Source organism: Diabrotica undecimpunctata, chromosome 2 (assembly GCF_040954645.1).
Source record: "Diabrotica undecimpunctata isolate CICGRU chromosome 2, icDiaUnde3, whole genome shotgun sequence".
In the NCBI taxonomy this organism is placed as follows: Eukaryota; Metazoa; Arthropoda; class Insecta; order Coleoptera; family Chrysomelidae; genus Diabrotica; species Diabrotica undecimpunctata.
This window is the reverse complement of record NC_092804.1, coordinates 146,990,057-147,016,974: the sequence shown is the minus strand read 5'-3', so window position 1 is coordinate 147,016,974 and position 26,918 is coordinate 146,990,057. Positions and strand designations below refer to the sequence as shown.

Genomic DNA, 26,918 nt, shown 5'->3' with positions numbered 1-26,918 from the left:
AATCAAAAAGCATCATCAGTTCATCTAAAAAGAACAATATGAAAAACCAAACATCCATAGAGAAGTTGTTATAAGTGTGTTATCTTAAAAAGATATGTAGCAGTCAATGATATTAAATATGTAAAGAAGTTTATGAAAGTGGACATTATAAGATTAAGTTTTATAAACAATTAATTGAAACTAAATACAGTTTACAAATTCACTCAAACTTAGCACAGCAAAAGAACATGTGGTAATTGTACATGTATATAAAAAATATGTAAAAAACTTAAGTAAAAAACATTAATTTTCAGAGAACTAAAAAGATCGTAAGATACATTTCCAACAGTATATTATTAATTAAATTTAATTTTAACTTTGGGTAACATTATTAAATTGATTAAGATTGAATTAAATGATATTTAAAAAAATATATATATAATGAAGTTACCACTCTTAGCTTCTTAGTTGCTGTCAGTGAAATGAGAACAACAGGTATGAAACACGCCAACCACGAAAAAACACAGTGGCCCTGAGGTCAAAATATGACAGAACAGCAAAGCGTATTTAAATAGTCTAAGGTGTTGCTAAATAGCCAGCCAACAGGTGAAGATTGATTCAACTTCCAACAGTCCAAGGTTCATAACATTTGGAACTGAGACTAATAATGATTCTATGAATCAATTTTAATTATAAAATTTTATTAAACTATTTGATCAGAAATAATTATTAGTCTTGAAGTCAATATTGCATCTGTATTTATGACCTTCCCGTATGGAAACCTTGTTCATCTGCAATTTTCTGAGCTGATTTATTCGTTTTTGCAAAACTTTAATTGTAGGTTTTAGGGTATTACTTAGCAAATCGACACCTTCGCTTGTCCTCTTTTCTTGTAGTATTTTATTGTGTCTTATAAGCTGATGAATAATTAATGTTGACAATCGATCTGTCATCATATTTCAACAATTGATGTGGTATCCCATTTTTACCTGCAGCTTTTCTATTCTTTAGTTTTTTTGTAGATCATGCTTGCTTATGTGAACTTTCATTTATACGTATTTCTGCTGTTTTTCGTTCCAACGTCATTTGTTGTTCCTTTGTAACTTCTTCAGATAATCAATGCATCCTGTGTTTCGAGGTTATTAATTCCTTCACCTTTGCTCTTTGACCTCTAATAAAACGCTTTGTTTTTTTTTGTAAACCATAAAAATCATACTTAAGTTCTTTTGAGAAACGTTCCCAGTGATAGTTTTTAATTCTTCTTACAATTGCATGTGCTTCATTTTTGATTCTGTTTTAAGCTTCGTACGCTCATTGGGTCTTATTTGACAGGTACTTAAGCTAAGTATTTATCTCTTCCTTGTATTTTCCTTCACCTCTGTACACAACCACGAATTTTTTCGCTCTGGGAGAGACTTATTTTCTAATTATTTTTTTATAGAAGGTTTTTTTGAAGAGCAATATAGGTTTGCTAATTCCCCATTCTTTTATTATTTTACTGTCTTTTATAATTTTGTTAATTACTTTTGACAGTTTTTCTATCATGGCTGCTTACAAATATTTAACCAGTTCATTTGATACCTCATCTTTACTCGCAACTTTTGTATTCTTCAGCTCGTTAACTAAATGTTTTTTTTTGTTTTTTTTGCATATCTATATTAACGTCGTCGTTGATTTAATTATGTATAAAATAGTAAAAGAAGTTGTCAACCTGAATCAAGAATACAAGATACACAGTAACTCGGTGAGCATGGTCGGACATACACAATAATGACTGGAATAAAAAATGATATGTAAAGTCAAGTTTATTCGTTCTAACGATAAATTGGATAGGAGAAAATACCAATAAATATTTGGAACTGGACATCATCACAAAAAAATGTACTAGGCTTGCCAAGAAATTCAACAAAAGGATGGTAAGAAGGAATTGAGTATGACGTTTAAATCCTGCCATTTTGACAATAGCAAACTCAGTTTATATGCCCAAGTTTTTGAGGAGGTGATTGTTCATATCAGACAAAGAAGTAAACGAAGAAGGCCAAGAAAGAAATACTCCATGTTCACGTTCACGTAACTTTAAAGGTATTACTCGTGAATTGTTGTCATTTTATTAATGATCTAAACATAAGTTTCTATGCCTAGATCCTTATCCAGGTCGTTTGTCTTAAAAGAACTTACTATGAAGTAAAAATTTCTTGAGTAAAATGGTATAAAATTTATTAAAAATTTAAAAAATTATCCAAAATGGATTTATAAATTTTCAGAACGTTTTTATTCCTATCGAACCATCCTCAGAGAAAAACGTCTATATGCTAGTTAAAACTAGACACATAACCAAGTCAGATGACCCTCAAATTACAAAATTAAGGTAATAAACATTATAATTATTATGACACCAGGTCGATGATAAAGGATTACATTTTTAAGAAAACATACAAATTCTCAGCTCGAAAAATGGACTTGGTCTAACGAGTGGTAACACCAATGGTTGTTATTGAGTAGTTGTTACCACTCGCTGGACCAAGTCCATTTTTCGAGCTGGGAGTTTGTATGTTCCCTTCGACACAGTGTCATCGACATGGTATCATAATAATTATATTGTTCTTTACTTTAATTATGTAATTTGAGGGTCGTCTGACCTAGTTATGATGTGTCTAGTTAAAAATACTATATACACGTTTATCACTGAGGATGGTCCTATAGAAATGAAAACGTTATGAATATTTATAAATCCATTTTAAATAATTTTATACCGTTTTACTGAAAATGTTTCGACTTTATAGTAAGTTTTTTAAAAGCGTGTTATACAGCCAACCACTGGGATTTTATCCTTTATACCTTATAAAATGTCTGTCTAGGAAGAACGTTTTGCATCTAATTTTCTATTTAAATATATTATGGTGTTTGTATAAATATAATAATTGCGTATTGTTGAGTAATTTTTTAAAATATGGATAGGGGCGGCAATTAAGAAAGAAGAGAAGAGTTTTATAAAAAAAGATTAGATAAATAGATACACCCCAGGAATACAAAATCCAAAAATTTTAAAAAATTTAATGTGGTAATTATTTTATTGCCTTCTTCAATTTTTTTTCGACGTCTATGTTTTTCACGACTTTTCTAAAGCATGAACTATGCGAGTGTTTCACGAAACGTTGTATTCGTTTATCTAAAAACTTCACATTTGATTGATATTTTTATCGTAGTTGATAAATAATGCTCAATACAAGCTGCGGATATTTGTAAATGTACTACGAATAGACTTACTTCCGCAGTTTTTAGTGATAAAATGTGTAGGTACTTGTTGTCACAATAATAGGTTCTGATATTACTAATTAGTGGTAAGCGATTAAAATAGTAGGTTACGAATTAAAAACAAAATATCAAAATTTAGGCTAGAAGTAATTTTCAATTTATTTCATTTAAGTAAAATTTTTATGAACTTTTAAAAAAAAATTTTTGAATTGTTGATAGATAGCGCTATAATCGGAAAAAACGATGTATACTGATACCCTAGCAAACTTTTACATTTTTGATAAGTCAAAAGTTTCTCTTTTAAACCTTATTTTGTCTTTTGATAAAATATTGTTTAGTCAATATTATTTCTTGAAAAAGGCATGGATATCCTGCCAACACGTCGAAAAAAATTAATAAAATGTCATAGTATCAGACATTTTTTTTATTGAACCTAAGCCCAAGAAGAAATTCTACTAATATATATATATATATATATATATATATATATATATATATATATATATATATATATATATATATAACGAAGCTTTGAGGTTTATTGGGATAACAGGGGTAAAATAAGTGTACTCTTTTAACTAAGTTAAAGGCCTATAAAAGCCACTATATCTATACAACATGTATCCCAAATATTGTCAATGAGAAAAAAATATATATTACCATATTCCATACCATACGGACTAGTCCGTTGAAATCCGGTACTATCATATGGTCTCCATCCACCCATCATCATATTCTGGGCATAAAACTGACCAGCTAGAGCGCCAGCATGGTGAGGCGACGTTCCTAGTCCATGGGGAGTTGGAGCAGTCATTTCACCATAACCGCTACCGGTATGCCATCCACCTTGGTGAGCTGCTCCGAAGTGGCTGCTCGCTGGAGATGTGTACTGGGGCATGGCTCGATTGCTTGGGACGTATACTGGGGACTGTTGAAGGTGTTGATGAAAACTGGCGTTGGCGTCGCTGTATCCACCTGCGTTTGAAGCAGAATGGAACATTGTGAAATCGAGAGGAGATTGTTAGATGACGTACATCTGTAACAAAACAAAAATGTTAACTACATATCACATTAAACCTAAATACAAGTCTTGTAAAATATGTTCCATATTAAATATGTATCATTCTTATGTTGAACGTAATCTACAGTCATTAGCTAAACATACATTATGTATAAAATATGGTAATAATCGACGTAATCAGAATTCCGAATATAATCATTCACAACAAAGAAATTTTTTTTATATATAAGTATTTTATTACTCATAGATCTGAGAGGATACAAGTAGGATCAGCTGACAATAACAGTCACGTTTTAAATTAATACACTGCTAAAAGGTTAACAATAAACAACAATTCTTAATTTCTTAATTTAATAAAAAAACATACGTTCTTTGATTAAATTATCCAAGTTTGATAGGTACTGTGTCGCAGATGACTCTCGTTTAACTACTTTAGATCAAGAGTTTAAAGTATGTAAGTAGATATAAACAGGTTGACTGTGACGTAAAGGACCTTGGCTCTTTTGTTATGTAAAAGTGGTTTCAGTTAAATTGGCTGAAACTTTTCACAAAGAACATGAAAACTTTTGGTCATGCTGATCAAAAGTAATCATTGTCCCAAGACTCAGAAATCAATTGTTTCTGCGTTACAGAGGTTCAGAATGTAGATGTTTGGTCCATTTGAATAATACATGATATTTGTATAATATTTAGGGTGTTAGTAAATTCGTGTAACTAACTTCAGGGAGTGATTCTGGTTGAAAAAATGGTGACAGTTTGAGTATGTACGTAGATATTTTTTATTTGTGTTTATCATTAGTTTAAACTATTTGCTTTGAGTCAAATATATCTGTGAGTGAAATGAGGACGCGTAAAAGGAAGAGCGATCCCAAAAAAATGAAAAAGAAACATCAAGAAACAAAAACGGCAAAGGTAAGCCTAATCAGTGAACCCAAACACGTACTTAAGATTAATTGGATTGCTTTAAAAAAATTGTCAATAGATGGGTGGAAGTTTAATATGTTAGAAGTTATTGTACACATTCATTCGAGTTATGAATGGTTTGTAAGAGATGTGATAATGTCATATTTAAAATATGGAGCGTAAAAAAATGACCAGCCTAGCAGTACTTGTCGAAGTTTTTCTTAAAATTCAGAGATTCTAAAAGTCTACCCGTTGAATTATCTCAAAATATTACATATTTTCTTCTTTCATATGTTCATGCAGGTACTCAGCTAAAGGTCTTCTTCTGTATCACTCCTATCCTCACCGAGTTGGATACCAACAGTGCTCGCTTTTAACAAGGCATGATGTCATGAAGTTCCACAAAGTCTTTTACTCCATCCCAGAAAAAAAGCATGCAAAAAGATGCTTTTATTTTCAAATACTGTAGGGTTAGCCCACCTAATCCCAAAACAAATAATTTTGAGCATATAAAGGGGAAAACCACAACCTTCCAATATTCGGTCATAAACCATACTGGCAACAATCTCATCGTTTGCAGGCATGCTTTTCTCAAGGTGTTGGATCCTCTTACTAAGCCTAGAATTATAGGCATATTCCGAAAATTCAAGAAACGTGGGTCTTATGTCCCTATAGAAACTCGTTGCGGAAACCACAAGGAAGTTAAGTTTGCTCCGAAAAGAAAAGAAGTAAAAAAGTTCATTTGTAGTTTTCAAGCTGTTGAATCACTCATCACGTTTACCTACATCAGACGTTAACATCGCCAAAATGTGGAAAATGTTCAATGATAGTAAAGAAGAATCTGAAAAGATTACTAAGGGATTTTTTCAGGAAAATATTTTGTTTAGATTTCAACATTGGATTCTCTTACCCTACCATATATGAGTGTAGCACTTGTCTAAATATACTAAATCTTATTCTAGTTAAAAAAAGAGGGGGAAAATAGTGTCTAAAAATGTAAATTAAGGTACACAAGCAACAAGCCCAAGTCCTCTTCTAGCACGTGCGAGAAAAACCACAAGGATGGTTTATTTTGAGTTTTGACTGGCAGAAGAACCTTATTCTGCCCAAAGTGTTTTTAAGAAATATGGGACGCTTAAGTTGATTGGAAGGGATTAGGTACCGTTTGACTGGAAATAAGAAGCAAAAAGTTTATGAAAACAGAGGCTCAACTTCATTTCAAAATTTTCACCTGGCGACGAATAGTTCTTCGATAAACTAAATTAAGGAACATAGTTATGAAAGAATAGATAGCTTGACACTGGTGCAAAAAGGAAAATTTGTAAGATCAACTGCAATTTTGGACAAATCAAATAAAAAAAAAAAAAGAAATTCCTATTGGTGTGACCCTAAAAAAAGAAAAGGTTAAGGGCATAGCAAAACATGCTTGAAAACATTTAGGAGTAAATTGGAGGGACTCCATTCGTAAGAGATAATACTGAATCCTTTCAAGACATCTTACTGGTTTCAACATTACTTCTAAATAGGGTCGTAAGCTGGACTGTTTTGGAAGAAGAATTGCTTAGCTTAGGCAAGTATGTGAGTTTTGAGTGAGCAAATGGCAGAAATGGAAAGAAATGGATATCAATCTAAAGATATGTTTAAATGAGGAAGTTTTTGTAGATGATTTTGGCTTGATTGGTCCGGGATGCGAGGATGTAAGTGAGTTGGTTGAGGGTCTGAGTGCGGCACAGAAGTTGGCTTGTATAAGATAAAATGGTAGGTATAAACGAAAACAGCGATACTGTTGGAACGAGCGGCTTGAACATCTGAGGATAAATCGCATCAGAGTAAGAAAAGAGTGCAAGAAGTTAAAAAGAGTGCATGCTGAAGACTTGGAAGAGAGAATGAATGAATAAAAGCGAATTCAGAATGAATACAGTAATGAGATAAGAAGATCTAAGAGATAAAGGTGGAGTAACCTGCTTCAGGATCTCGAAAGGGATATCTAGGGACAGGGCTTTAAGATTGTATGTACCGAATTAAAGGGGTGAAAGAAACCCTACCCCCTATCTGAAGAGGAGAAATTCCGTTTAATAAGAAAGCTCTTTCCACAGATGGAGGATAGGCCTGAAAGGGTTACTGGTGTCGAAGAGGCGAAAACTCCTTACTGAATTGGATCTCAGCGAGGCTGTTAGACGGATGAAGGTAACGAAGAAAGGCACCTAGTATAGACGAAGTCTATAGTTTCCAACACGGTTTCCAACAGCAGTTTCCAACACGGTTGAAAAAAGCTAAAGTTGTCCTTATCTCGAAAGGTAAAGGAGACGAAGAAGAGGTGCGTTTTTGGCCAGTCTGCCTTCTTAGTTCAGTAGATAAATTGTACAAATAGATCGTGAAAGACCGCTTTGAGCGAAAGCTGGAAGGAAATCATGCGCTGAGCGACTGTAAATATGGTTTTAAGGAAATAAAAACAAATGTGTGGCTTTCATCCTGCTTAACGTCAAGAAGGTCCTTAACACGGCATTATGGGAAAACATAACGTCCAAGCTGAGATTATTAAGCGTTAGTGAGTACCCTGTGTCGTATTAGTAGGTGGATCAGAGAGAACGATCTACAGCTAGCACCTCAGAAAACTGCGAAAACTCAGGTAATAGTTCTCAAATGGAGCCAGCACAAATTCTCTCTTTGCTTTATAGGTTGCACCGGTTAAATTGATTAAGTATTTCGGAGTGTGCTATCGGAAGGACTGAGGTACGAGATACACTTTCAAAAGACGATGGAGAAGGCGAATCGAGGTCTGAAGGAGTTGGTACGGCTGATGCTGAATATTGGATTGGATGGATGGACGAATGGATAGAAATATAAATAAGGAAGAGAGAAATATAAAGATATAGGGGTGGCAGAGGAAATGGGCAAATAATAGCGGAAAGGCAAGGTGGACGAAGGAGCTTATTCCCGATCCAAGATCGTAGTGGAATGTAAGTTTAGGAAACTAGACTACTTCCTGACGCAGTTTTTGACCGGACACGGTAGTTTTGGCACCTTAACAAATAGGATAAGCAAATCTGCCTTAGTTTGTGGGGTGCCGGACGCTCCCGTCTATATTTTTAACGAAAGAATGGAGAGAAGTACACTGTCTGATCTCTGGGATGATATAAAGGAAGGATCAGGGGGACAGGGGATGAAATTGAACCACAGATCTGAAATCTTCTTTCTTTTTTCTCGAGATCCAAGAACCGATAACTACCAAACTTAGTTTATGACCTAACGGAAATATTTAAGTTCTTTTGATTTCTTTTGGTAATAGGCAGTTCTTAAACATTTTTTTTTATTTATGATGGATATGGATATTTGTAAGTTTTTCCTTAATATAATATTATTATTCTTCTTTTAAGGTGATGGTTAATGGACTTTAGTTGTTTATTGAGTGTTAAGACCACTAATCTGGAACGGTGGTTAAGGTTTTAGCCGAAACTCGGTTAATCCAGCACCACCCTAGGCACTAGTGTCCTACTCGGCTAAAATATGCTATTGTAGCGATATTGAATAAAACGAGCGGTTCGAATTTATATAAATATATTTATTTATAAGTTTACAGTTCGGTACTCTGCCAAATGCAAATTCTTGCGTTTTCTAGATTTATCCTTCTAAGAATTATGACTTCGGACCATCGGAAATAGGGATGGAGATGTCTAAAAAAAATTTCCCCCACCGCTGCTTGTCAGAATTCGATGGATACCTTCTTAGACTCTTAATGGAATCTAACAATATGACAATTAAAAAAAAATGGAGGCTGAATGGTACTTTGCAGTGGTACAAAAACATAATGCAAGTAAAGCCAGAAAATTCGTCTAAATGCAACGATTCATGCAAGTGTAAAAATAAAGATGCTAATTTTGATGGTAATCAAAATATCTGATTCCCTGTATCAATATTATAAGCATTAAATTTTAATTCGCATCAAAAACTGACACCTACTATCACATTTGTATCAAACATCGACATTTACCCGTTTTTCAAATAATATTTTTTTAATAATTTCATATATTTTTGATATCAGATTGTCCACATGATTAATTTTGAAGCCTTCACTTAAATTATAGGGGGTGAGATTTTCATAAAAAGAATAATAGCAGCTGCGTACAATAAAAAAGTTAAAGAAATGATCAACAATAGAAACAGGAAGCAGACAGTACTTATAGACCAACAAGGGAACATGATAATGGAAACAGAGGAGAAACTAAAACATTGGCAGACATACATAGAAGAACTGTTTGAAGATCAAAGGCAGCCTCTTTGTGATAATTTTCCAGAGGAGACAGGTCCAGAAATAAGCAAAGAAGAAGTAATGCAAGCGGTGAAGTCATCAAAGAATAGCAAAGCTCCAGGACCAGACGAGTTACCAGCGGATATACTAAAGTTGATAGAGGAAGATCGAATCCACTTGTTAGTAGACTTATTTAACAAGATTTATGAAAACAGTATAATTCCTGAAGAATGGCTAAGATCAACGTTTGTCCCTCTACCCAAGAAGGCACATGCTAAGCAGTGCATTGATCATCGCATGATCAGTCTGATGAGCCACACCTTAAAAATATTTCTCAAAATAATTCACAATAAAATTTACAGAAAATTGGAAGAAGATATCGGAGAAATTCAATTTGGATTCCGGGAGGGATATGGAACTCGTGAAGCATTATTTGCCTTTAACATCTTGACACAGAGGTGTTTGGATATGAATCAAGATATATTTGCTTGTTTCATTGATTACAACAAGGCGTTTGATAACGTCAAGCATGACCAACTTTTAGAGATTTTGGAAGCTAAACAGTTAGACACTCGCGATATAAGAATAATATCTACTCTGTATTATAATCAGAAAGTAGTCGCACGCATCGAAAATAGCACAACAAATGAAATTCAAATTAAAAAAGGATTTAGACAAGAATGTGTGCTGTCACCATTGCTATTTAATCTCTATTCGGAAGAAATTATGAAGAAAGCATTGGAGGAAGAAGAGATTGGGATAAAAGTTAAAGGCCAACCAATTAATAATATTAGATACGCAGATGATACGGTTTTAATGGCGGAGAGAGTAGAAGACCTGCAAGCCATTTTAAACAAGGTAGTCACAGCTAGTGAAGAGAAAGGGTTAACAATGAACGTCAAGAAGACGAAATTCATGATTATTTCAAAAAAACAAAGATTGAATGCAAACCTGTACATTCACAATAACGAAATCGAACGGGTGTACAAATATAAATATTTGGGAACAAGCGTTAATAACAACAATGACATCACAGAAGAAATAAAAACTAGAATTGAAAAGGATCGAGCTGCTTTTGTTAATATGAAGGACATTCTAGGAAGTCATGACATTAACTTAAACCTGAAAATGAGATTGGTTAGATGCTACATCTTCTCGATACTGCTGTACGGAGTAGAGACTTGGACTTTAAACAAGAGCAATATTAATAAACTAGAGGCCTTTGAAATGTGGACATACAGAAGAATTTTGAAAATACCTTGGACAGACAAAGTAAAAATAGTGAAGTTCTTCGAAGAATGAACAAAGAACGGAGGCTGTTTATCACCATCAAGAGAAGAAAGTTGGAATATTTTGGTCATGTGATGAAAGGGAAAAAGTACCGATTGCTCCAGTTAATTATCCAAGGAAAGATTCAGGGCAAACGAAGAGTGGGGAGACTACGTATATCTTGGCTGCGCAATTTAAGAGACTGGTTCCAGTGCACATCTAACCAATTATTTAGAGCAACAGCTTCAAAGATACGAATAGCAATGATGATTGCCAAACTCCGTAGCGGAGAGGGCACTTGAAGAAGAAGACAATAAAAAAAATATCTAAAAAAAGAGTATTTCTAACAATAAAATATAATCTAGATACCCGTAAAAATTCGTTTATATTAATTTTATGATTTTATAAAAGTATGCATTGACTTTACCGTAATATAGATATATTATTTTGGACATTATTCAAACTGATTTATTCTATTAACGATTATTGTTTTATATTCAGAAATTGGTAAAGAGTACAATACTAGTTACAATTCTTTATGCCACTATAAAACTTCCGCCTTCTTTATAATTTTCGTTTCACCTAATATTTCGTTTTCACTAATTTCTCGGTTCGCAAGCTGCACCTTGAGACACACATGTCGAACAATTGGAATAAGGGTTTTTTCTTTTAACGACCGCAAGAGATAAGATAACCAGGCGCCTGCCAGATATCTATTTCTTAATGGCTATACCATGTTGAGGATCTAGGCCAGTTGTACCAGCCATTTTTTTATTTATTGTTTAGTGTCTCTATCTATGACTGTTTATGATTTGAATTCATGATTGATTAGCAACCGTAGCTGATGATGTAATTATTTTATTTACTATTGCCAATTTGAATAAAATAAGAATAAAAGTGTTCAGTTATCTTCATTTTAATTTTAAAACAATATTCAAAATATTTTGAATATTTTAATAAAATCTTGTACATACTCGTGTCTTGTACATACTTGGTTTTATTTTATTATAATCCTGTGTTGTTATTTCAACATGAGCGTTTTATTAGTTTTGTATACAAAGCTAGTACGTTTATCAGATTCGTCAGGGGCGAATACACAGGGAGGAAAAAGGGAGTATTTTCCTCTTCCAATAAGGTCCAAAATTAAAGAAAAACTAATATTTATGACTATTATGCCGTTTGAGTTTATCTTTTTAATGTCTTTTGGATGGTGTTTTATTGGAAGTTCTCTTCCTAAGTCGAATATCTAGAAATTCCAGACCGAATTTCTAATTTGATGATTATTAATGGTGTTAACTCATTCACGAATGCCAGAAATATCTTCTTCTTTCTACTGATCTTTTTCCACTGATATTTCTCTGCATTACGAGTCAAAGCAGTTGATCTTTGTCACCTCTCATAATGTGTCTAAGGTAATGAAGTTTTTTTGAAGTTATTACAACTTCTTTTCCTTTTTTCATACCTCTTAATCGCCAAAACCTCGGTATTGGCGATTCTTTGTATCCATGACATTCGTAATATTCAAGGATACAAAGTTCAAAAGATTCTATTTTCCTAATCTCGTTCTTCTTTACTGATCTCAATTCGTTAACATAATATAGTACTGATAGTACATAGCATCTCATACTAGATTCGGGACTCTCGAGACTTACATCTAAACTACAGAATACTTGTTTCAATTTTGTACTTTGGGCCTTTTAAATTCCGATCTTTATTTCTTGAGAGTTGTCAACATTTTTATTAGAACGAGTACCTAAATAATTGTATTTTGTCACTCTCTCAATCGGCTAATGGTTTTCCTTTCACAAGATTAGTATGATAACAGTTGATATTGATGATCAATTGTTAATCATATTATAAGTTATATACATTATCTCGTGCTTGTCCTTCAATTTACAATTTACCCACATGTACGCCATCTTTGCCATCATTTGCCCCTGTATAAACGCAAAATCTGAGCAGCATTTCGTTTGACTCGGTCAACAGATACAATACGCATTGGACTAAATTTTTCGCCGTAACGGGTTATACATTAACCCATTGGGGACCAGCGCCCTATTTATGGATCGCTAAAAATTTTATTTTTTTTTCTATCCTTAAAATTTGTTTAAATTTAAAGAAAAAATTTCCATGGATATTTTAAGCTGTAGTAAACTGAATCATAATTTTTGTTGTATTATGTTTCCAATATCCTTTTAACAAAAAAATTATAAACATCAGACAAATTTGCTGACTTCGTTTAGATTTACAAATTTAATCGTTTACTGGGTTATTCTTGTGGATTAGTGTTTATTATAAACTATATTCATTATTAAATCTCGAAAATATAAATTGTTGAATCGTCATTATAAATTTTAGTTTACTGATCTATAAATACGACAGTGGTACTAAGTGCTGAAATGTTGCACATCAAATTGTAGCATTTCAGTATCCAGGTGAGGAAAGTTGGCAACAGTAGCGATAAAGAAAACCTTCCAAAAACTGATGTTGGTCCCACATTAAAGAAAATGAAGTTCGAAAACCAGAACCAGTCTTCCTCATCTGAAGAAGGGGGAAGTGTGATGAGGCTTGCATATTTTGCAGTGACTTTTTCTCTGCTTCTAATGACAAAGAAGGGTGGATTCAGTGCTCAGGATGCTCTGGTTGGGCCCACGACGCATGTACAAATGCAGTTGAAGAAAACGACTATTTCCTGTGCGATTTCTGTAGACGTAACACTTAAAAACTCACAAAAAATTAATTTAAAATTGTTTTGTGTCTATGTTTTATCCTGTCACAAGTGTAATACGTATTTGTTATAAACTTAAAATGTGTGCTATTGTAATTAAAATGTTAAAATGTTAAAAAAAAAATAAAAATAAAAAACATCCATTGTTTTTAATGAGGCCCCCATTTTACACGAAAGGTGGTCTAGAACAGGGACATTTACATTTTTTCATAGTTTTAGATTTTGACCAAGTAATAAATAAAATAAGTCTACCAAAACTTACTTAGTGTTAAAGTAATATTCACTAATTCTATTGCACTTTAAACAATGTTAATTACAGTATTCACTTCTTGTAAATCACTAAAAATACACTAACTTCCCCATTTTGGACAACTCTCCCCTACCTAAACTATTTGCGGACATAAGATTTGATGAGAACGAACACTTCATAGAGAAACGTGAAGAGCATGAGAATGTAAAGTCAAACATATTGTGGAAAATATACTGTAACATTGTGTAAAAATTATTGTTTTATACAATATCATAAAACTTATTTTTATTAGACACAAATAAAATATTAATTCGCATAACTGTTTTACACAGTCATACATACAGTGGGTGATCAAATTATTAGAGCCACCTAGTAAAATTCAATTTTTTTACAAAAAGGGTATATAATTGAGCTGTATAATATATTAATGCGTTTGTTCCCACTTGATTATCTTGTAACACTTAATGAAAGTACAATAAATAGTCTGGCAATAGTGGCAATACAGCGGGCGTGGCAATACGTGACTCAGATGCCATTGTTTGACAGTGCTGTTCAGCCTAGCTTGCAACTCGTGTCTCGTGTGCATATTATTTTGTATTCCTGATATTTAGAGTTATAATTAATAGTTTCCATTGCTTTCTAGTGATATTCTGACAGTCGTAGATTATTTTTTGTGAATTTAGCAAAATTGCAGGTTTCTTACACCAGTGGTACCAGAACATCACAGGAAAAGCCAAAAGCATCTTAGCCAGGAAAATAGCGGACATAAAAACTTTATTATTAAACACTAATTACTCCAACAGAAAAATAGCATAAATTTATAAAGTTTTTAGGGCAACTGTAATCCGTATAAAGAAAAAATTTGACGAAAATTTGGATTTGACCCCACGGAGCAAACAAAAAACATAACGGGATGAAAGAAAAATTTGAGATGTTGTCTTGGCAACAGAAAACAAGGATTTTAATAAAAATGATGCAGGAGTCTGGCATCAATAATTTCACCAATGGCAGCACGTCGGCGAATAAAGGATCTGGGGTTTACAACCTGTCGTCCTGCAAAAAAAGCCGCTACTAACACCAGTCATGAAGAAAACAAGGCTTCAATGGACTAAAGATAATAAAGATTGGACCATTGATGATTGGAATCAGGTAAATAACATTACTTAATATTATTTTTCTTTTATGCAGTTGATCAATTCGTCCACGATTTTAAAAAAATAATAATATTCCAGGTTTGTTTTTCGGACGAATCTACCGTGCAGATTTTCATGGATATAGCTAAATTTTTGAGTAAAAGACCTGGGGAAAATACAAAGTGGATTGTATTGTTAAGACGTTAAAGCACCCCCTTAGCATCATGGTGTGGTCTATCATAAGCAGTCAAGGAACTGGTAGACTCTACATTGTCGAAGAAACAATGCGGCAGGACCAGTGCTTAAGAGTAATTGAGTTAAGAGTTAAATGATTCCCCAGGTCCAAAAGTAATTTCCGAATAAGAGTTTCACGTTTATCATTATGTAGATTTAAAAAGTGCTTTTGACAGGGTAACCGAGATGACATCTTAAATTTATTACAAGCTGAACAAATAGAACATCAGATAATAAGGACAACAGAATGCCTAGAACTAAAAGGAGGAATTCGCCAAGGAGACTCGCTCAGCCAATTGTTATTCAATATGGTGATGAATCAAATAATTCACGAAGTAAGAAAACGACACGAATACCAAATGGGAGCTCATAAAATCACGATACTATGCTATGCCGATGATGCAGTACTAATTGCTGATAACGGAGATGACCTACAAAGGCAGCTCCACACCTTCGATATCCCAGCAAACAAACTTAATATGAGAATATCAGTAGAAAAAACTAAATGTATAGTGATCAGTAAAGAGCCGCGTAGATGCAAACTAGAAATAGACGGCAAAATTGTAGAACAAGTAATGAAATTCAATTACCTAGGAGTAGAGATCACTAGTGACAGGGATATAAGAACAGAGACCACAAGGCAAGCATCAAAAGCGGCCAGAGTAAGTGGTTGCCTCCGAGAAACCATATGGAGAAACAAATATCTGACCTTCTTCTTCTTAACATGCCATACACCAATGTGCGTAGGCGACTATCTCATTACTAGAATTCTGTTCTTGGCGGCGTGACACAGCTTGCCTGTATTGTGTATTCCTGTCCATTCTTTAATATTCCTTAACCAGGATAATTGTTTGCGGCCGGCTCCTCTCCTACCTTCGAAATATCTGACCACGGAAAGCAAAATGAAAGTATACAAGACAACAGTAAGACCAATCCTAACATATGCAGCGGAGACAAGGACCGATATAAGAAAGACGAAACAACAAATCAACAATATCGAAATAAAAGTATTAAGGTCAATAGCGGGCATATCATTAAGAGACAGACAAACCAACAGAAGTATACGCGAACAATGCAAAATGCAAAATATTAACAGGTGGATAAAAACAAGAAAAAAAACTGGAACGAACATGTAAACCTAATGGGATCAGATATATTAGCGAACATCTGTAAAAACAACAAGCTGTACAGCAGAAGACCCGTTGGAAGGCCGCCAAAAAGGTGGAAAGATAATGTACAGTCAACAATGACTGAAACAGAATAAGAGGCAGACAAACAGGAGTAATCCTAGTCACGCGAAGAAGAAGAAGAAGCTCTTATCTTACTAAATAAAGAAAAATGTAGGTACAACAAACTCATTAATAAAATGGATTATGCTCTCTCTGCCAATTCTGAAAGAAGTCAGTAATAAGAATATACCAACATTAAGGAATTTACTGAAGGTCAGAGACACATTATCTATAATTAACTACATAAGTACAGAAAAATCATAATTTCATATCAATCCAAGAGTATAACATCAACATCCGAATTTCACTCAAAATGTGGCTATTTGTCTACAAGATCGAGGCCAAGTAAGTCAAGTGTCAAATTGGTAGCCACAAAATTAATAAACATTTACAGGTTAACATAATAATTTCTTAACTTACAAATTTCTGAAAACGATTTTCGGATTAGAAATTGAAACGTCATGTATAATGTAATTCTCATTATAATCAATTGTGTTTTAATCTCATATAAATACAATATTTAACTTAAAACACGCCACAAAAAACAGTTTCAAAACCTATAGGACATTAATATGTATCTTCTCAAATCAATTATTAAATTCACGCACTTCTAACTACATGTCAACTTGTTACTAATGGTGCATTAGGTCGAATTTCTTCGCATAACCCATATGTTACGGGACAAATGTCATAGGGGTCGTGAAAAATTACCGTCATCAATTATACGCCCATCTGGCTGTAGAGGTACAAATATTGTAAAAAAAACTATTTCATTGATTTTATATTTAGCACGTTAACACCTTTATATTCGACTAGTTTACAGTGAAATGTTATATACCTAAGTAATAAAATGTATTACATAACATAATAAATTGTTATCGTAGTATGTTTGAAAAAGTTGTACGAATATGGCATTTAGAATGTATTTTATCGTAGTAAATAAAGAAATGTGACAAATAGCTTAAAAAATATGTCGGGGTTAGTTTATAACGTAATACTAATAGAATAACATAATACTTACGAACTATTTAATTTAAAATTGGAAAAGCATAAGAAAGCCAAAAGAAGCGAAATGGAACTTAAAACTAAATATATAGGAAATCTTGCTCATCTGAAACTTCTTAACAACTCTTGTTACAATAGTGTTTAGTGTGTATTGTAGAGAAAAAATATGCTATATTTATGTTAATAATCGTTCTGATGATGACTATATTAGATTTTCTCACCTAAGAGCTGAATGTAAAGAACTGTCTGAAATTTGCTTCAGCAACTATATCAAAGGTATAGATACTGGCCTAAAAATGATCCAAAATCATTTTGGAAGTACATCAATGATAAGCGATCTAGTCATAACCTACCTAACTCCTTATTTTATCAAGTCCAATCTGCAACAAATGGTCAAGATATATCTAATTTATTTATGAATTTCTTCGAAACTGTGTATTCACCAAATAACAATATCCTTTACGTATCGATCCATCCATTAAATAGCAACTTTAGTACAAATATTTGTCCTTCTAAGGTTACCATGACCGATATTTTTAATGGCATAAATGAGCTGCCCAATAAGCTTACTGCTGGCCCAGATCAAGTGCCTAATTTTTTATTAAAAAAGTGTTTCTGTACCCTTGTAATCCCGTTTGTTATATTGTTTAATAGATCTCTGGAAACCTCTCTGTTTCCTTCTTGATGAAAAAAAGTTATCTTGTTCCCTATATTTAAAAATGGTCAGAAAGACAACATGGACATTTATCGTAACATTTTTATACAATCTGCAATCCGTAAGCTTTTCGACTGTCTTATAGCAAAGCAACTTTCTTTGTTATGTAAAAGCTTAATATCTCAATCATAACATGGTTTTCATAGCAAAAAATCCACTGCAGCAAACTTGGTTTGCTATCAATCTGATATATTGTCTCAAAAGGAAGACTGTAAATAGGTATTTACAGGTAAATAGATTTTTTCAAAGCATTTGATCGTGTAGATCACCAAGTACTTTTCTGCAAATTAATTAGTGTAGGCTCTTATGTCAGGTTTGTTGAATGGATTAAGAACTCTACATCTGGTAGAAGTCAAAGAGTCAAGATAGGTTGTCATCTGTCTGGCAGTATTTCACTAACATCTGGAGTTCCTCAAGGAGGCCAGACTTCTCCACACTTCTTTTTAATATCTTCCTTAATGACATCACTTCTTGTTCCTAAATAGAAAATGTCTAATGTTGGCTGATGACTTGAAATTTTGGAAAGTTATAGATAGCTTTGAAGATCAAGCGTTATTTCAAGATGACTTAGACAGACTACAAAATTGGTGCAGTCCAAAAACATCAGCTTACATTGGAAATTACAACTTTTATAAAACATTAGAAAAAACAGTAACTATTCCGAACTTGTCCCACACTTGTCCCATACATGTGACAAGTTCGTGAACAGCCGTTTAAAACTGATTGAAATCTATCTTCATATGTTATTGTCCAAACAGGACAGATGCAAATCTTTAAGTGGGAAATAAAAAAAAAATGTGACTAACTTTTGATCCCATGAAGTCTTCAAGAAGACGCTAAGGTCTGGTCGGAGTACGTGACTTTTATAAGGTAGTAGGTTTAGAATTGATTATTTTCGTTAGATTTAATAGCTGTTGCTATTCATCGAATACTAACATGGGTAGAATGGCCATCATATATTAATAAGACTGGGCGGTTTGCTCCAATTGATTTCAAAAATTGGTTTTCGAAATAATTTTCAAAAACGGTTGTTTTCATCTAACCGTTGGCAGTTGCATGTGGTTCCAGGAAATCCAGTATTCTCTGGGGCCCACCATTGGTCAACACTGTTATAATGAGTAATCACTATCTGCGTTAGGTGTCAGATTTTCTAGGTAATGTGGAAAATTGTCGTTGCAATGTTTTAGTAGTTTTTTTATTTCTCTACACATTCCATTCAATTTTGTTTTGTCTTCAGGTGAACGAGTTTGTGGCTATTTTTTACGAATTTTAAGTTTTTATAATATTGTTGTTCTTTTTATTGTTGGACAATCCTCATGGAACCGTATAAGACATGAGTCTTCCACCAAGACAAAGATCCGTCCACTTCGTGTAGACTGATGAAAGGTTCCTAGTATACAAATACAACATCCAAATGTTAGACCATCAGATCTGGTCATATTCGACGAATATTGTACAGTGTGACCTCTATCTTCTTCTTTAAGTGAAATCTACATTAAAAGAAACACGGTTTGAGTCCTGTGTGAGAGAAAGAGGTACTAATGTTGAACTAGCTGACATGAGCAGACTTGCAGCATTGTTCGAACCATAGAAGAGTCGCATGGAAGTAATAAATTGAAAAAGTAAATACGTGTAAAATCAAAATAAAATTTTTAATAGCGTCTGTCCGGTTATTAATTAGTTTTTAATCATGGTATTTGTTTGTATTTTAAATAGTTAGGTAATTCATTTTATATAATTTCATAACCATTCATAATAGAACCTGCATGGTACTTCGCAATTAATGTCATTTTGGGTAAGGACCAAAAGGTTTATCGACCAGAAAATTGTTAAAATATGTGGGTATTATCACCACTAACACAGCTACTGATTAGTTATTTATGTATTTTTATCACCAGCATAGAATACACACAATGGTAATATCTGTTATCATAACTTTCATGTCGGTGTTGCCTTATCAACACTGATAAGAAAATATAACTTTTGTGTTTTTGATAAGGGTACTACTTGAATATACATATTCTCTTTTAAATGAATGATTAATAATCCTTAACAAAATGAAATAATAGTTAAGCAATTTTTTTAAAATTTGCCAATTTCTTTTAAAGGAATCACTAACTAATAATTCTTATCTATTATGTTATCAAATTTTTATTTAAAAAATATAATATTACAATTCAAGTAGTTTTGCCTAGAGCTGAAAGGGTAGACAATTAACTTCCAAGTTCATATTTCAGTATTTAGCCAAGCTACAGGTTCCACCTACTTTTTAATTTATATTATAGAATCACTATCTAAAGGGCGTTACAAGATATTTTTAAAATCCTATAATTTAGGAAGCAACGAGAACATTTTTATTTGAAAATTGAGAAATTTCAATTGGACCTATAATATTATCAACTAATGTATACATGAGATATGTGACGTCATCACGTACACTGTGACGTCATTACAATTGAAAAAATTAAATGGATCAGGGGGTGAAGGTTAATTTGACGAAAGGGTTGTACCAAATTTAACGGTGTATCACAATGAGTTTATTAATATAAATAAGGACTTAAATAATAATCAACATTAAAAATGTGAAATAATTTTATATGAGGTTTTCAAAATGACCTTCTGCTTCTAAACAAGCTTCAAATTGTCTAAGCAGTTCACGTGTACATTCCATATGTTTCGTCTCTGGGGCAATTAAGGTACACGCTTGTCTAATTTTAGTTTTTAAACCGTCTAGTCTAGAACCTTGTAGGTTCTTCGTTATAAATGATTCCTTTTATATAGCCCCTTTCCAAAAAAATCCAATGGTGATGGCACAGGCGAACATGGAGGCCATCGAACGAGTCCATTAGTTCTAATGCATCGAATTTAAAATTTGGCATAAAGGTAATTCATTACAATACCGCTATTATGTGGCGGTACTCCATCTTGTTGACATAGAATAACTCCTCTTTCGCCTAAAGTACTATTTTCCAGTAACAAAGGTAGTAACAAGAAAATTCAGATATATCTGACCATTTAAATATTTTTCAAAAAAACTAAACATTAATTCCCCATCTAGTTTGAAAGCGAGTTTCCCTTAACCAGTACGGATTTTTCGCTGACCAGTAATGGGAGTTACGATGATTTACAGTCCCATTATTATGGATACGAGCTTCATCACTCCAAGAAATTATAATTAAAAAGACATGCGTCTCTTACATCATCACTTGCATTGCAAGGTCTAAATCGGTGGATTGCAATTCATGAACCAAACACAGTTCAAATGGATGGTAATGATTTTTTAAAATCCTTTAAACTGTAGTTGAAGACACTCTAGTTTCTGCAGCAATGAGCCTTATGGATACATGTGGATTAATCATTACATATTCTAAAGCATTCACTAAGTTTTGTTCGGTCTTTGTTGATTTGATATGATCTATATTTTCCTTTCGGAAATAAACCTTACCGCATCTTCTCCAAGGCCATAGCAAAAGTTACATAAGATGGTGTTCTTCTTTCGGGAAAGCGTTTGGTGTATAAGGCGTGAAAATTTACAGCATTTTTCCTACATTTACCATAAATCAACAACATATTTACGTATTCATTAGGTGTGAATAGGAAAGGTATTTTTACTACTATATGAACTAATGAAGCTGAATGATGTAGTATCAGGTTAATTTGGAGATATTTCCACGCCACCATTCCACAGGTAGACTAGAATGATTCCTGAAGCCACCCTGAAGGAATACAATATCAGGTACTTGTAATACATTGTCTTATGCACTGCAATATTGTTAATATCCGAACATCTTTTTGTGTCTTAGTGGCCTCTGAGAGTTAAATTTGTTTTAGTTCAATTTGTGAGCCTTAAACCACCTAATCGATAGGGGTAGCCAGTATTTATTGGTGATAACTACTTTGTGGGGATATTGGTATCTATACCCTGAATAAAACACTTCTGGCCAGAGGTTAGTACGTGGTCATATTTTGGTTTTTATATTTGTTTATACATAGCTACTGTAAACATTGAATTAGTCATCTTGCATAATTTTTAGATAGTTTAGGTTAACGTATTAGTTTTAGATTTGATTAGATAGTTTTAGTGTAATATACAGGGAGATATTCTAATATGCTTTTATTTGTAGGGTTTTTATTTCAGTTCAATTTTTTTACGTTGCTCTTCGTGGCTGCAGCTTCTTAGCCATTGATTTCGTCCACTATGGAACACATCGCTGGATACCTTTGCTAGTTTTATTGTAAACATTTTGTTAATTATTTATCTTCATTAGCCCTATACTAATTTTAGTTTTGTTTGTAAGTAGTACCTACTGCGTTTTCAGTTCTTGGGTTTTTATTGTTTTATGTTCTATAGCGTCTACGCCTGAGCTTCCACGACGCTTATAACTTGCGATTAATTTTGTGGACAAAAAAGCCCTATTTGCTAATGCTCAGCTAATTACTGTGTAGGCTATCTTACTGTTTGTTAAGTAGTGTTACATTTTTTCGGTTTATTTCATGTTTATTTACGGGTTTAATTTATTTTTCGTCTACTTATTATTAATATTATAATAATTTATAAGTGAGGTATCGTTTTATTTCCCTTGTTGTAATCTGAGCAAACTATTTACTTAGGTATACAAGCAATTTAGGCCCTTCTGCTCGTGTCGGAGAGTTTGGTTGCGGTTCTTTCAAAAATCATATAGAAGCTGATTGTATTATCTTTAAAATTAAAATAAAATGGACACCATTCCTTTAGTTTACCCTCGAAAGGAAACGAGATCAAAGAAATAAAATGAAAATTTTAAAATAAAATTAACCTTTATTATTTTGTAAGGAACAAAAAGTTATTAAAATATTCTTCGTTAAAAATACACGTCATTCCAGAAAAGAAATAAACAATTTTTGTTCATTAGATAGAATGTAAATATCTATTTTAATTGAAAGATCAATAATAAATCACTTCACTGTTATTTAGTTCATAAAAAATCTTCACTGATCAATAAAAAAAATATATAAAATGAGTACAACCTAAATAATCCAAATGCTGGTGTGACGTGCAGAAAGGATAAATGATAAAGGCATAAACGTTGGGTCTATCACAGCAGAAACATAATATTCACCATAAAAATATATAGGATTGTGCGTCTAAGCAAACGGGATATTCTCAAAACGAATTGATGGTTTCAGAACACATACTATAAATCCATAGCTATTTAAAAAAACTCGGGCCAATAAACATAGTTCTAGAAACTATCAGAGCTCCCGGTAAGTGTCTACAATAAATATTTATTTGAAAATATATAAGAGAAAAGGAATTTACCTCGTCAAGACACCACTTAAACAAAATTTTCGTCCTGTTTGTTGGACGACAAAGAGAGAAAGAAGGAGGAAGATGAATTACTGCAATAATTTGGTAAGTTTGGAGTTGTAGTCTACTTTTGGCGTGGGCTGTAGGACAGATCTGACTAGCACCCAGTTAAAATTCATTCAATTTAGAAGAGAAGTCTCAACGAATTCCCCATATCCACTTAAACATGGCGGGCTACGCCTTCGTCGTCATCCAACAGCAGGTATAGCAACGATATACCATTGATTAGTACTGCAAAAATTTGGTAGGTTTGGAGTTTTAGTCTACTTCAATCTACTTTAGTCTCAATGAATCTCACATCTTCACTAAAGCATATCGGGCTACGTTTTTGTTGTCCTCACTAGCTTCGTAGGAGGTGTTGTTGAATGCTATCTCTATATCAAAAAATGTACTCAGTAAAATGTACTCTTGGTGTTCCAGAACGTATTCCACCCTCTGTATAAAATGTTTAATTGCCGTCTATGTAGAGGATCCTGCTCAATACCCATACTGTCTTTAAAATATCAGATTTCAAACCACTAAATCATCCTTAATGTGCCTATCCAGCAGTATTTCTAGAGTCTTAAGTGATTTCAGACTTATCGTTCTCATAGGCTTATCTTTTCCAGATCTGTATTTGCCAGGTTTGGGTATAAAAAATACCCTTTGGAGCTTCCATGCTTTTGGTATGTAACTTATTACACAGTTACGTTTTATATTTTGGGTATTTTTACCAATACTTATTTCATGTTATTTGTTTGCAATGTTTTTAATCCTACTTCTTTGTCCTACTAGTGTTTTTTTCTCTGTCTGCGGAGTGTGTAACAATATATTAGTCTTTTTAATATTGTTCTGAAGCTATTTTCTTGTGGCATCTTAAAGTAATTACTATTTAAATGGGAATAAGCCACAATTAAAGGTTAAAGTACGTTTATTGTCGTTTCAATTTCTACTTCGGAAATCGTTTTGTATTTTGAGAACGATTTCCGAAGTGGAAATTGAAACGTCAATAAACGTACTTTAACCTTTAATTGTGGTTTATTCTCATTTAAATAGTAATTATATTAGTCTTCATTAAGATTTACCGTCTTTATTTACTTCATATAGATTTTTTTAGTTTAAATCGATCCGATCGTTAGTCTGTTACTTTTATTTACTCTTCATTTAATTTTTATTGGATCTAAGTCCAAAAAATGAATTACGGTTTGTCTGAAACAAACTATGTATTATATTACATTTGTTTGTAAATGACATAAACATTATTATTTAAATAACAAACGTATAATTTAGTGACTTGTGTTTGTGGTGGTCAGTGTCCATGTGTAAATGATACGTTGTTTTGGTTACAAGATTTATAGAACCATTAAACATTACAAAAACATGGCAAAAGTGTTTTGATAAATATAGTGCAAGTTGTAGTGAGAATTATATATAATTAAATTTTATGGCTGTATATACCGTTATTACAGTTTGATTGTAGTATAATCGAGTAGTGAATAATTTTATCATGTAATCGATTGTTATTGCTGTCACTAATCACTAGTTTACATGCTTGAACAAAGGTTGTAAATAAGCTAATTTAATATATAAGATAAAAAAACATCCTTCTTCAATAATAACGATATAAGGATTATTATATGTTATGTTATATCTTACAATTTCTAATCTCTATCTCGTTCTCTTCCTAGAGAAATCGTTCTCTAGTTTGTTTTTCTCATTACTCTATGTATGAATAAGGTCATGTACATATGCGAAGTTATTAAAATATGTTCCGAGTTGTAATCACTGTATCAAGAAGGTTGGTTCAAAATAATTAGAAGAGGTAATTAAACGTTATACAGACAATGATGAAACAATCTATATATAAAGGCTTCTATATAAAAGCTTACCAACCTTACTGTTATATACACTCGCGCACCGGTAGTCGTCACATAAGCAGGTTTCACACCCGGTGGTTTCTCGTACGAGTCTTATTTGTCTTTAGAGGATTAGCGGTGTTTGTCTATAACAGATTTGCGATATTGTTTACTGTATAATTATTAATCACGGTACTGTTTCTTTATGAGTAGTCATTTACTAAGAGAGACGGAAAAAGCGTCTATCTTCTTCGGGAACCAAACTAAGAGAGGCAAAAAAGGCGTCTGTTGTCTACGGCACCCAAATTAAAAGACATCGATTTTTATTTTACATTGTCCAAGAATTTTTACAGACAAAAATAAAATAAAAGTAAAGACAAAAATAGGTAGAAGGAATTATTACTAAGGGTTGGTTAAAGTAATGTGGTTTGAGTAATGATTTTGATATATTTTAAAAATGAGGAATATTGTTTTTCGCATGTGAAAAATAAAACACTCTTTCTATTACCTCTCTTTAACTTTTTCTTGGCCTTCCTATCCACGCCTCCCTCTTAGTTGTTATTTCAGAGTTTGTCTTATTTTTTCATTCTCTGGCATCCTCCTTACGTGTTCTTTACAATTAATTGTTTTTTTCTTTTAGGGACCACATTTTATTATGGTATTGTAACTTCTTCCTTTATTTTCTGTAGATACGTCTATCCTACAATATACTGTTAAGTAGGGATGCTTTTACTTTCCATAATGGGTCCTTCCCTAATTGCGTTGCCTAGTGTTTCATCATTTCTATTCCTTATCCCTGTTATTTTACCAATACTCCCAGTACTTTCAGCATTTTATTGTTTGATTCTATATTTACCATCTGACCCCATTTCTTAGCAGTTGCAGAGAGTAAGGGATGTCAACTGTAATGTAAATGAATGTTTTATTGATTTCGAGAAGGTATTTGATAAAGTAACACATGAGAAACTAGTCAATATCCTAGAAACACCAAGACTCGATGGTAAGGATATAAAACTAATCTCAAACTTATATCCTCAACAAAAAGCAACAGGTCGATTCAAAAATGAACTGTCCGAGATCTTTAGAGTCGGAAAAAGAGTTAAATAAGGTTACGTACTGTCACCACCATTATTTAATATATATTTTGTTATACAAAAATATGTATTTGTCAATGTTTTCTTTAATTTGTTAAGTGTTGCTTTTAGATATATTTTAAATAGGGTTGACGAGATACAACTTATTTTAAATGTGTCTATCTTCTACTGACAAGACGAACACATTCTTCTTCTTCTTTTTCCTCTTTATAAGCAATTCTGCTTGTTCAATGGCTTGTTCTATGGAAGGTTGTCACTCCATCTTTTGCGCGGTCGTCCGATACTTCTTCTGCCGATTGGTGACTTATCTCTTGCTATGTTGACGACACTCCTCCATTCTGCTCATGTGGTTATTCCATTCTTTTTTTCTATTTTGTGTTCATTCATTTATACACTGTACGTTACATTTTCTTCTAACGTCTTCACTCCTCTTTCGATCTTCCAGCGTATTTTCTGTAATTCTTCTCAGTACTCTCATCTCTGCCGTTTCCAATAGCCTTTGTGTTGTGGCTGTGTCGGGTCTTGTTTCTGAGGCGTATGTCATTATTAGTCTTACACTGGCTTTATAAATTCTTGACTTCATCTCAGTGTTAATGTGTCTGTTTCACCATATCGTGTTATGAAGGCATCCTGCCAGTCTATTTGCTTTTTGTACTTGAAAGCGAACACATT

General features: G+C 33.0%; 1 protein-coding gene across 3 annotated transcripts in view; it reads right to left on the bottom strand.

Annotated features, from left to right (window-relative positions):
- The window catches only part of LOC140435027 (GATA-binding factor A-like), a 179,843-nt gene that overhangs the window by 30,642 nt on the left and 122,283 nt on the right, over positions 1-26,918 (bottom strand). For all 3 annotated transcript variants that reach the window (XM_072523697.1, XM_072523699.1, XM_072523698.1), the window contains one exon: positions 3,895-4,270. In XM_072523697.1, coding sequence (XP_072379798.1) covers positions 3,895-4,234 — 340 coding nt within the window. In that variant the 5' untranslated portion in view covers positions 4,235-4,270. The remainder of the gene's footprint in view (positions 1-3,894; positions 4,271-26,918) is intronic.